Source organism: Oncorhynchus keta, chromosome 21, assembly GCF_023373465.1.
Source record: "Oncorhynchus keta strain PuntledgeMale-10-30-2019 chromosome 21, Oket_V2, whole genome shotgun sequence".
Lineage (NCBI taxonomy): Eukaryota > Metazoa > Chordata > Actinopteri > Salmoniformes > Salmonidae > Oncorhynchus > Oncorhynchus keta.
In genome coordinates, this window is record NC_068441.1 from 48,730,068 (window position 1) to 48,742,559 (window position 12,492).

Sequence of the window (12,492 nt, forward strand, 5' to 3'; positions counted from 1 at the left end):
CACTTTAGTTTTATTATCCCCATCAGCCCACCAATAGCAGCAGGCTTCTGCATTGTCCTCCTTCACCATTTGTCAACAGTGTGTGTGTGTGTGTGTGTGTGTGTGTGTGTGTGTGTGTGTGTGTGTGTGTGTACGCGCGTGCCCGTGCGCGTGTGTGTGTGTGTGTCCATATGCGTGTGCTTTTCCAAAAGCTTCCGCTTTTTGAAGACTCAAACAAACAAAAGCAGTTTCAGAATAGGTCACAGGTCAACTGTTTCTTCATTTTTTATATATATATATATATATTTATATATATAAGGGGTTGACATAATGACAACACAGGAAACACAAGACTTTGGGTATAAAGGAATCTGTAAAAACATCTTCACATATTTTTTTTTTACTGTGTTTGATAGGGCTGAAGACAGAGTTCTGTGAGTCTGTACGGTGTAGCTGTCGGTACAAGTCCAGCCACCACGGGTAGTGTGGTTCCGTCTCAGTGGAACCCCTGGTCACAGGTTCAGGGATGTACGTCAACTTTGTACGTACACCTTTCATTTTTATCTGTATAGTTGTGTCACAGGTCTGTGATGCTGGTCTGTGGTTCAGTGTGTTTGTAATTACAGGTCTGTGATGCTGGTCTGTGGTTCAGTGTGTTTGTAATTACAGGTCTGTGATGCTGGTCTGTGGTTCAGTATGTTTGTAATTATAGGTCTGTGATGCTGGTCTGTGGTTCAGTGTGTTTGTAATTACAGGTCTGTGATGCTGGTCTGTGGTTCAGTGTGTTTGTAATTACAGGTCTGTGATGCTGGTCTGTGGTTCAGTGTGTTTGTAATTACAGGTCTGTGATGCTGGTCTGTGGTTCAGTGTGTTTGAAATTACAGGTCTGTGATGCTGGTCTGTGGTTTTGTGTGTTTGTAAAGACAGGTCTGTGATGCTGGTCTGTGGTTCTGTCTCTGTGTGTCTATAGTTATATGTTTGTGGTTACAGGTCTGTAGTTACGGGTCTGTAGTTATAGGTCTGTAGTTATAGGTCTGTAATTACCGGTCTGTAGTTACAGGTCTGTAGTTATAGGTCTGTAGTTACAGGTCTGTAGTTACAGGTCTGTAGTTACGGGTCTGTAGTTACGGGTCTGTAGTTATAGGTCTGTAGTTATAGGTCTGTAGTTACCGGTCTGTAGTTACAGGTCTGTAGTTATAGGTCTGTAGTTACAGGTCTGTAGTTACAGGTCTGTAGTTACAGGTCTGTAGTTACAGGTCTGTAGTTACAGGTCTGTAGTTATAGGTCTGTAGTTACAGGTCTGTAGTTATAGGTCTGTAGTTATTGGTCTGTAGTTACAGGTCTGTAGTTACAGGTCTGTAGTTACAGGTCTGTAGTTATAGGTCTGTAGTTACAGGTCTGTAGTTACAGGTCTGTAGTTATAGGTCTGTAGTTACATGTCTGTAGTTATAGGTCTGTAGTTATTGGTCTGTAGTTACAGGTCTGTAGTTACAGGTCTGTAGTTATAGGTCTGTAGTTATTGGTCTGTAGTTACAGGTCTGTAGTTATAGGTCTGTAGTTGCAGGTCTGTAGTTATAGGTCTGTAGTTACGGGTCTGTAGTTATAGGTCTGTAGTTACGGGTCTGTAGTTATAGGTCTGTAGTTACGGGTCTGTAGTTATAGGTCTGTAGTTACCGGTCTGTAGTTACAGGTCTGTAGTCACAGGTCTGTAGTCACAGGTCATTGGTGTGTCTGTAGGCTGTAAAGTCACAGGTCATTGGTGTGTCTGCAGGCTGTAAAGTCACAGGTCATTGGTGTGTCTGCAGGCTGTAAAGTCACAGGTCATTGGTGTGTCTGCAGGCTGTAAAGTCACAGGTCATTGGTGTGTCTGTAAACACATGGTTTTGTGTGCGGTTGTAGATTCAGATACAGTTCCATGGTCGTGGTCTGTGGCTTGGTGTGACTGTAGTCTGTGTCTGTAATCACAGGATCCATGGCTCTGGTTGTAGTGGTGGTCTCTGCTGTTGGACTGCAGTGCAGAAATCAGTAGTCCTTAGTCCTGGGCTGTGGTTCCGTGTGTCTGTGCTGCGTGTCTGTAAATCACAGGTCCATGGCTCGGGTTGTAGTGGTATAGTGGTGGTGCTCCCTACTGTTGGACTGCAGTGCAGAGATGAGAAGGCCTTGGTCCTGGTCCAGACAGTCCGGTTCATGGTGCAGTTGCTGGGCCAGAGGGTTCCTGCTGATCACCAGCTCCAGCTTGTCCCCGGCCTCGGTGATCAGGGGGACAGCCAGGCAGCAGTCAAAGTCTCTGGTACGCACGTGGTTCACCTACAGCACCAGGGGAAGTGGATGTTTATTAGACTCAAATTCAGTCATTCATTAGCCTCTTGTTCAGTCATTCATTAGCCTTATATTCAGCCATTCAGTAGACTCTTATTCAGTCATTCATTAGCCTCGTATTCAATAATGAATTAGCCTTATTCAGTAATTAATTAGCCTCCTATTCAGTAATTAATTAGCCTCCTATTCAGTAATTCATTAGACTCATATTCAGTACATAGTCGATCACAGCACAATTTTCTAAAAACGGTGGATGGTATGGCAAGTATTGAATCATGAAACTTGGGAGTCAAGTCCCTGGTACGCATGTGGTTCACCAACCCACTAAAATAGAGTCATTTTGCAGACTTTAGCAGACAACGTGACTTACAGAACTGTTGACATTTACAATGACACATTCACACGTCCCAAATAATGGGAAGACATGCAGATTCATTCATTATTTGAAACTGTCGGTAGAATTAGTCACTTTGGAGTTTGGACAGTATGGAATGTGTCACAATGTGGGTGGCATTCTGACATATAGATTCTGACATATAGATTCGCAACTCTGAATATTGCCTTAATCATTCAATGATTTCAGTAGGGTGATTTGTGTGAGTTAGGATTCAGACCTATGTGCTATCTAACCTCCAAACGAGCTTCAATGCCATACAACACTCCTTCCGTGGCCTCTAACTGCTCTTAAACGCTAGTAAAACCAAATGCATGCTTTTCAACCGATCGCTGCCTGCATGCCCGACTAGCATCACCACCCTGGATGGTTCCGACCTTGAATATGTGGACATTTATAAGTACCTAGGTGTCTGGCTAGACTGCAAACTCTCCTTCCAGACTCATATCAAACATCTCCAATCGAAAATCAAATCAAGAGTCGGCATTCTATTCCGCAACAAAGCCTCCTTCACTCACGCCGCCAAGCTTACCCTAGTAAAACTGACTATCCTACCGATCCTCGACTTCGGCGATGTCATCTACAAAATGGCTTCCAACACTCTACTCAGCAAACTGGATGCAGTTTATCACAGTGCCATCCGTTTTGTTACTAAAGCACCTTATACCACCCACCACTGCGACTTGTATGCTCTCGTCGGCTGGCCCTCGCTACATATTCGTCGCCAGACCCACTGGCTCCAGGTCATCTACAAGTCCATGCTAGGTAAAGCTCCGCCTTATCTCCGTTCACTGGTCACGATGGCAACACCCATCCATAGCACGCACTCCAGCAGGTGTATCTCACTGATCATCCCTAAAGCCAACACCTCATTTGGCCGCCTTTCGTTCCAGTACTCTGCTGCCTGTGACTGGAACGAATTGCAATAATCGCTGAAGTTGGAGACTTTCATCTCCCTCACCAACTTCAAACATCAGCTATCTGAGCAGCTAACCGATCGCTGCAGCTGTACATAGTCTATTGGTAAATAGCCACCCATTTTCACCTACCTCATCCCCACACTGTTTTTATTTATTTACTTTTCTGCTCTTTTGCACACCAATATCTCTACCTGTACATGACCATCTGATCATTTATCACTCCAGTGTTAATCTGCACAATTGTAATTATTCGCCTACCTCCTCGTGCCTTTTGCACACATTGAATATAGACTCCCTTTTTTTCCTACTGTGTTATTGACTTGTTAATTGTTTACTCCATGTGTAACTCTGTGTTGTTTACTCACACTGCTATGCTTTATCTTGGCCAGGTCGCAGTTGCAAATGAGAACTTGTTCTCAACTAGCCTACCTGGTTAAATAAAGGTGTTCCTAACTAGCCTACCTGGTTAAATAAAGGTGTTCTCAACTAGCCTACCTGGTTAAATAAAGGTGTTCTCAACTAGCCTACCTGGTTAAATAAAGGTGTTCTCAACTAGCCTACCTGGTTAAATAAAGGTGAAATAAACAAATAAATAAAATAAATGTGCATGTTGAAGCAGTTGTTTATTAATGTGTTGCACAATCCTCACTACGACAGGGATACAAAATGGAGGGTGTCAAATAGACATACATACCATCCATATGAAGAAGTTGTTTCGATTACAGCCACAATATGGACACTTCTACTATTACTGTAGACTGCACACAGACAGATCAGATTCTAAACCATAAAACATTGTAACCAAGGACTGATTTCTAGGAATATAAACTCCACAAACACCGTAGTCAATAGTCAACATAGCAACAGCACTGTTAATTCCACTTTATAACCACATCAGTGTGCACTGTTTTATTCTGGTTCACACCATATGGGCCCGAACCAAACCAAACCGAACCGAGCCAAACCGAGCTGTAACTGCTCTGGCCTGGTTACACATCCACCATGGCAGCTGGAAACCAGACTGGAAGGACAATGTGAAAGGAAAATATCAGAGCAAGCACAGAACAGCTTGGGTTGGTCGCCGTACAGTGAGAATCAGGAAGACAGCTAGGGATCTGAGATCTGGAAGTTAAGAGCAACTGGCATATGTGCGTGCTGGTTGTGCATATTTCACTTTTTATCTTGGCCGAGTCAGTACACGTTGAATGTGAGTTTTTATAGTAAGTCGTTCTTGGTTTCTTTATTTACCTTCAATAAGTGGACTTCATTAAACTGTGGTTTTGGCGTCATCAGAACCATTCCCATTGTCCTATTCTGGTCTAAAAATGTACTTCATTTTTTCTTCTGTCTCATGGGTATTAAAGGTTGAAATAGATACTGTACTTCTTCTGGTCTAAACATGTCTTCCTATTTTCTTTTCTTTTCTTCTGTCTCATGGGTATGAAAGGGAAGATATAATAATAACTGTACTGTATTCCCACCAGTGGGGTTGCTATTGCCATCTCCCAGTGGTCACAACCCAACCTGTCCCTACATGTTTTCTCTGTTAATACGCTGATCGTTTATTAACTTGCCAGCGGTCTGTATTGAGAGCCAGATTGTGTACAGCTTAAAGAGAGGGAGGGGGAGGGTGGGGGGAGTGGGAGGCAGGGGGAGGGAAGGAGAGGGGGGAGAGAGGGAGGGGGGAGGGGAAGGAGGGAGAGAGGGAGGCAGGGGAGGGAAGGAGAGAGGGGGAGAGAGAGGCAGGGGGAGGGAAGGAGAGAGGGGGAGAGAGGGAGGCAGGGGGAGGGAAGGAGAGAGGGGAGAGAGGGAGGCAGGGGGAGGGAAGGAGAGAGGGGGAGAGAGGGAGGCAGGGGGAGGGAAGGAGAGAGGGGGAGAGAGGGAGGCAGGGGGAGGGGAGAGGAGAGGGAGGCAGGGGGAGGGAAGGAGAGAGGGGGGAGGGAAGCAGGGGGGGAGGGAAGGAGAGAGGGGGAGAGAGGGAGGCAGGGGGAGGGAAGGAGAGAGGGGGAGAGAGGGAGGCAGGGGGAGGGAAGGAGAGGGGGGAGAGGGGAGGCAGGGGGAGGGAAGGAGAGGGGGGGAGAGAGGGAGGCAGGGGGAGGGAAGGAGAGAGGGGGAGAGAGGGAGGCAGGGGGAGGGAAGGAGAGAGGGGAGAGAGGGAGGCAGGGGGAGGGAAGGAGAGAGGGGGAGAGAGGGAGGCAGGGGGAGGGAAGGAGAGAGGGGGAGAGAGGGAGGCAGGGGGAGGGAAGGAGAGAGGGGGAGAGAGGGAGGGGGGAGGGAAGGAGAGAGGGGGAGAGAGGGAGGCAGGGGGAGGGAAGGAGAGAGGGGAGAGAGGGAGGCAGGGGGAGGGAAGGAGAGAGGGGGAGAGAGGGAGGCAGGGGGAGGGAAGGAGAGAGGGGGAGAGAGGGAGGCAGGGGGAGGGAAGGAGAGAGGGGAGAGAGGGAGGCAGGGGGGGAGGGAAGGAGAGGGGGGAGGGGGAGGGGGGGAAGGAAGGAGAGGGGGGAGAGAGGGAGGCAGGGGGAGGGAAGGAGAGAGGGGGAGAGAGGGAGGCAGGGGAGGGAAGGAGAGAGGGGAGAGAGGGAGGCAGGGGGAGGGAAGGAGAGAGGGAGAGAGAGGGAGGCAGGGGGAGGGAAGGAAGGAGAGAGGGAGAGAGAGGGAGGCAGGGGGAGGGAAGGAAGGAGAGAGGGAGAGAGAGGGAGGCAGGGGGAGGGAAGGGAAGGAGGAGAGGGAGGGAAGGGGGGTGGATAGGGAGTCAGGGGGAAGGGAAGGAGAGAGGAGAAAGGGGTGGATAGGGAGTCAAGGGGGAGAGAGGGATGGATAGGGAGTCACTGGGAGAGGGAGGCAGGGGGAGGGAAGGAGAGAGGGGTAGAAGGGTAAATTGAGAGAGAGGGGGGGTGGGTGGGTGTTACTCGCCAGGCCAGCTGAAGAAAATCCCAGTAAAATAACACAGACACATGATAATTAGATACTAACACTGCTACTAACACTGCCACTGATACTAACATCTATCTATCTATCTATCTATCTATCTATCTATCTATCTATCTATCTATCTATCTATCTATCTATCTATCTATCTGTCTGATGGCTAGTTACAGGCTGATGGCTAGTTACAGGCTGATGGGTAGATACAGGCTGATGGGTAGATTACAGGCTGATGGGTAGATACAGGCTGATGGGTAGATACAGGCTGATGGGTAGTTACAGGCTGATGGGTAGTTACAGGCTGATGGGTAGTTACAGGCTGATGGGTAGATTACAGGCTGATGGGTAGTTACAGGCTGATGGGTAGATACAGGCTGATGGGTAGTTACAGGCTGATGGGTAGATACAGGCTGATGGGTAGATACAGGCTGATGGGTAGATACAGGCTGATGGGTAGTTACAGGCTGATGGGTACAGGCTGATGGCTAGTTACAGGCTGATGGGTAGTTACAGGCTGATGGCTTGATGGGTAGTTACAGGCTGATGGGTAGATACAGGCTGATGGGTAGATACAGGCTGATGGGTAGTTACAGGCTGATGGGTAGTTACAGGCTGATGGGTAGATACAGGCTGATGGCTAGATGATGGGTAGATACAGGCTGATGGGTAGTTACAGGCTGATGGGTAGTTACAGGCTGATGGGTAGTACAGGCTGATGGCTAGGCTGATGGGTAGTTACAGGCTGATGGGTAGATACAGGCTGATGGGTAGTATACAGGCTGATGGGTGAGATACAGGCTGATGGGTAGTTACAGGCTGATGGGTAAATACAGGCTGATGGCTAGTTACAGGCTGATGGGTAGATACAGGCTGATGGGTAGATACAGGCTGATGGGTAGATACAGGCTGATGGGTAGTTACAGGCTGATGGGTAGTTACAGGCTGATGGGTAGTTACAGGCTGATGGGTAGTTACAGGCTGATGGGTAGATACAGGCTGATGGGTAGTTACAGGCTGATGGGTAGATACAGGCAGGCTGATGGGTAGTTACAGGCTGATGGGTAGATACAGGCTGATGGGTAGATACAGGCTGATGGGTAGTTACAGGCTGATGGGTAGTTACAGGCTGATGGGTAGATACAGGCTGATGGGTAGGCTGATACAGGCTGATGGCTAGTTACAGGCTGATGGCAGGCTGATAGGTAGATACAGGGTAGATACAGGCTGATGGGTAGATACAGGCTGATGGGTACAGGCTGATAGTTACAGGCTGATGGGTAGTTACAGGCTGATGGGTAGTTACAGGCTGATGGCTAGTTACAGGCTGATGGCTAGTTACAGGCTGATGGGTAGGCTGATACAGGCTGATGGGTAGATACTGATGGCTAGTTACAGGCTGATGGGTAGTTACAGGCTGATGGGTGGCTGATGGGTAGTTACAGGCTGATGGGTAGTTACAGGCTGATGGCTAGTTACAGGCTGATGGGTAGATACAGGCTGATGGGTAGTTACAGGCTGATGGGTAGATACAGGCTGATGGGTAGATACAGGCTGATGGGTAGATACAGGCTGATGGGTAGGCTGATACAGGCTGATGGGTAGATACAGGCTGAGTTACAGGCTGATGGGTAGTTACAGGCTGATGGCTAGTTACAGGCTGATGGGTAGTTACAGGCTGATGGGTAGATACAGGCTGATGGGTAGTTACAGGCTGATGGCTAGTTACAGGCTGATGGGTAGTTACAGGCTGATGGGTAGATACAGGCTGATGGGTAGTTACAGGCTGATGGGTAGTTACAGGCTGATGGCTAGTTACAGGCTGATGGGTAGTTACAGGCTGATGGGTAGTTACAGGCTGATGGCTAGTTACAGGCTGATGGGTAGTTACAGGCTGATGGCTAGTTACAGGCTGATGGGTAGATACAGGCTGATGGGTAGATACAGGCTGATGGGTAGATACAGGCTGATGGGTAGATACAGGCTGATGGCTAGTTACAGGCTGATGGGTAGTTACAGGCTGATGGGTAGTTACAGGCTGATGGGTAGATACAGGCTGATGGGTAGATACAGGCTGATGGGTAGATACAGGCTGATGGGTAGATACAGGCTGATGGGTAGATACAGGCTGATGGGTAGATACAGGCTGATGGCTAGTTACAGGCTGATGGGTAGGCTGATGGGTACAGGCTGATGGGTAGTTACAGGCTGATGGGTACAGGCTGATGGGTAGATACAGGCTGATGGGTAGATACAGGCTGATGGGTACAGGCTGATGGGTAGTTACAGGCTGATGGGTAGATACAGGCTGATGGGGCTGAGGGTATACAGGCTGATGGCTAGTTACAGGCTGATGGGTAGTTACAGGCTGATGGGTAGTTACAGGCTGATGGGTAGATACAGGCTGATGGGTAGTTACAGGCTGATGGGTAGATACAGGCTGGGTATGGGATAGGCTGACAGGCTGATGGCTAGTTACAGGGGTGATGGCTGATGGGTAGTTACAGGCTGATGGGTAGTTACAGGCTGATGGGTAGATACAGGCTGATGGGTAGTTACAGGCTGATGGGTAGATACAGGCTGATGGGTAGATACAGGCTGATGGGTAGGCTGACAGGGCTGATGGGTAGTTACAGGCTGATGGGTAGTTACAGGCTGATGGGTAGATACAGGCTGATGGGTAGTTACAGGCTGATGGGTAGATACAGGCTGATGGGTAGATACAGGCTGATGGGTAGATACAGGCTGATGGCTAGTTACAGGCTGATGGGTAGATACAGGCTGATGGGTAGATACAGGCTGATGGGTAGATACAGGCTGATGGGTAGATACAGGCTGATGGGTAGATACAGGCTGATGGCTAGTTACAGGCTGATGGCTAGATACAGGCTGATGGGTAGATACAGGCTGATGGGTAGATACAGGCTGATGGGTAGATACAGGCTGATGGGTAGATACAGGCTGATGGGTAAATACAGGCTGATGGGTAGATACAGGCTGATGGCTAGTTACAGGCTGATGGGTAGTTACAGACGCAGTAGGCACCTGTAGGATCCTGTCATATGGTTTCAAGCCTGCACGGTCAGCCGGGCCCTCGGGACGGATCATGTTGACATAAACACCTTTCTCCAGGAACCCGTCAGATACGCTGAAGCCGAAGTCATCGCTTTCTGGATCCTTCATCACCGTCACCTGGGGAATTACAACCCGATAAGGTTACAACACGTTAGTTTAGTGCTGCAAACACATACAGTAGCTTCAACACACACACAGCTGGATATAACTGGACATAGTTGGACATAGCTGGATATAACTGGACATAGCTGGACATAGCTGGACATAACTGGACATAACTGGATATAACTGGACATAGCTGGACATAGCTGGACATAACTGGACATAGCTGGATATAACTGGACATAGCTGGACATAACTGGACATAGCTGGACATAGCTGGACATAGCTGGACATAACTGGACATAGCTGGACATAGCTGGATATAACTGGACATAACTGGACATAGCTGGACATAGCTGGACATAACTGGACATAGCTGGATATAGCTGGATATAGCTGGACATAACTGGATATAGCTGGACATAGCTGGACATAACTGGACATAACTGGACATAGCTGGATATAGCTGGACATAACTGGACATAGCTGGACATAGCTGGATATAACTGGACATAGCTGGACATAACTGGACATAACTGGACATAGCTGGATATAGCTGGACATAGCTGGACATAACTGGACATAACTGGACATAGCTGGATATAGCTGGACATAACTGGACATAGCTGGACATAGCTGGATATAACTGGACATAGCTGGACATAGCTGGACATAACTGGACATAACTGGACATAGCTGGATATAGCTGGACATAGCTGGACATAACTGGACATAACTGGACATAGCTGGATATAGCTGGACATAACATAGACATAGTACTGCTCATATATCCTGCATCTTCACACATGGCTGCACAGCTTTGTGACATAATGGGGCCTTGGGATGGTTGAACATACACCTAAAATGCTAACGAAAGCCAATGACAGAGAAGGGTGCTGGCTATGGTGTTACCTTTACCTCTGAGCGCAGTGAAGCCTGCATTTAGCAGGCACACTCTTATTCTGTGACCTGCAGTACTGTACAATAAGTGTATTCAGCATCACGATCTTCGCAAGTAAAACCTTCCTCAGAAAGTGCCGCTATTGGCAAGACCAGTGCTATTGAGAAAACGAACTGACAGTGAAGAGCAGGATGCGCAAGCCAATCAATACATTAGAGTGTTGTTAGTCAATCATGTATGTTTTGATATATTATTGATTACTGTGTTATGTTACTGTGTTCTGTTACTGTGTTCTGTTACTGTACACTGTCTTGACCCCAACAGGAAGGAACAACAGCATATGGTGGAGTCAAGTCAAATCAGTCAGGTTCCCGTGGTGCAGGGCTCTTTAACCCTGTTCCTGGAGAGCTACCCTCCTGTAGGCTTTAACCCCAACCCTGTTTCTGGAGAGCTACCCTCCTGTAGGCTTTAACTCCAACCCTGTTTCTGGAGAGCTACCCTCCTGTAGGCTTTAACTCCAACCCTGTTTCTGGAGAGCTAGCCTCCTGTAGGCTTTAACTCCAACCCTGTTTCTGGAGAGTTACCCTCCTGTAGGCTTTAACTCCAACCCTGTTCCTGGAGAGTTACCCTCCTGTAGGTTTTAACTCCAACCCTGTTCCTGGAGAGCTACCCTCCTGTAGGTTTTAACCCCAACCCTGTTCCTGGAGAGCTACCCTCCAGTAGGCTTTAACTCCAACCCTGTTCCTGGAGAGTTACCCTCCTGTAGGTTTTAACCCCAACCCTGTTCCTGGAGAGCTACCCTCCAGTAGGCTTTAACTCCAACCCTGTTTCTGGAGAGTTACCCTCCTGTAGGCTTTAACCCCAACCCTGTTCCTGGAGAGCTACCCTCCTGTAGGCTTTAACTCCAGCCCTGTTTCTGGAGAGCTACCCTCCTGTAGGTTTTAACTCCAACCCTGTTTCTGGAGAGCTACCCTCCAGTAGGCTTTAACTCCAACCCTGTTTCTGGAGAGATACCCTCCTGATGCTTTAACTCCAACCCTGTTTCTGGAGAGCTACCCTCCTGTAGGGTTAAACTCCAACCCTGTTCCCGGAGAGCTACCCTCCAGTAGGTTTTAACTCCAACCCTGTTTCTGGAGAGCTACCCTCCTGTAGGCTTTAACTTCAACCCTGTTTCTGGAGAGCTACCCTCCTGTAGGCTTTAACTCCAACCCTGTTCCTGGAGAGCTACCCTCCTGTAGGTTTTAACTCCAACCCTGTTTCTGGAGAGCTACCCTCCAGTAGGCTTTAACTCCAACCCTGTTCTTGGAGAGCTACCATCCTGTAGGCTTTAACTCCAACCCTGTTCTTGGAAAGCTACCATTCTGTAGGTTTTAACTTCAACCCTGTTCCTGGAGAGCTACCCTCCTGTAGGCTTTAACTACAACCCTGTTTCTTGAGAGCTACCCTCCAGTAGGCTTTAACTCCAACCCTGTTTCTGGAGAGCTACCCTCCTGTAGGTTTTAACTCCAACCCTGTTTCTGGAGAGCTACCCTCCTGTAGGCTTTAACTCCAACCCTGTTTCTGGAGAGCTACCCTCCAGTAGGCTTTAACTCCAACCCTGTTCGTGGAGAGCTACCATCCTGTAGGCTTTAACTCCAACCCTGTTCTTGGAGAGCTACCATCCTGTAGGCTTTAACTCCAACCCTGTTCTTGGAGAGGTACCATCCTGTAGGCTTTAACTCCAACCCTGTTCTTGGAAAGCTACCATTCTGTAGGTTTTAACTTCAACCCTGTTCCTGGAGAGCTACAATCCTGTAGGTTTTAACTCCAACCCTGTTTCTGGAGAGCTACCCTCCGGTAGGTTTTAACTCCAACCCTGTTCCGGGAGAGTTACACTCCAATGC

General features: G+C 48.3%; 1 protein-coding gene across 1 annotated transcript in view; it reads right to left on the reverse strand.

The window, feature by feature from the left end:
• Positions 1–863: 863 nt before the first annotated feature.
• The window catches only part of LOC118379680 (glutamate receptor-interacting protein 2-like), a 186,102-nt gene continuing 174,473 nt past the window's right edge, over positions 864–12,492 (reverse strand). Inside the window, exons 22-23 of the mRNA XM_052474577.1 lie at positions 9,577–9,723; positions 864–2,286 (exon numbers count right to left, since the gene is read on the reverse strand). Coding sequence (XP_052330537.1) covers positions 2,059–2,286; positions 9,577–9,723 — 375 coding nt within the window. The 3' untranslated portion in view covers positions 864–2,058. The remainder of the gene's footprint in view (positions 2,287–9,576; positions 9,724–12,492) is intronic.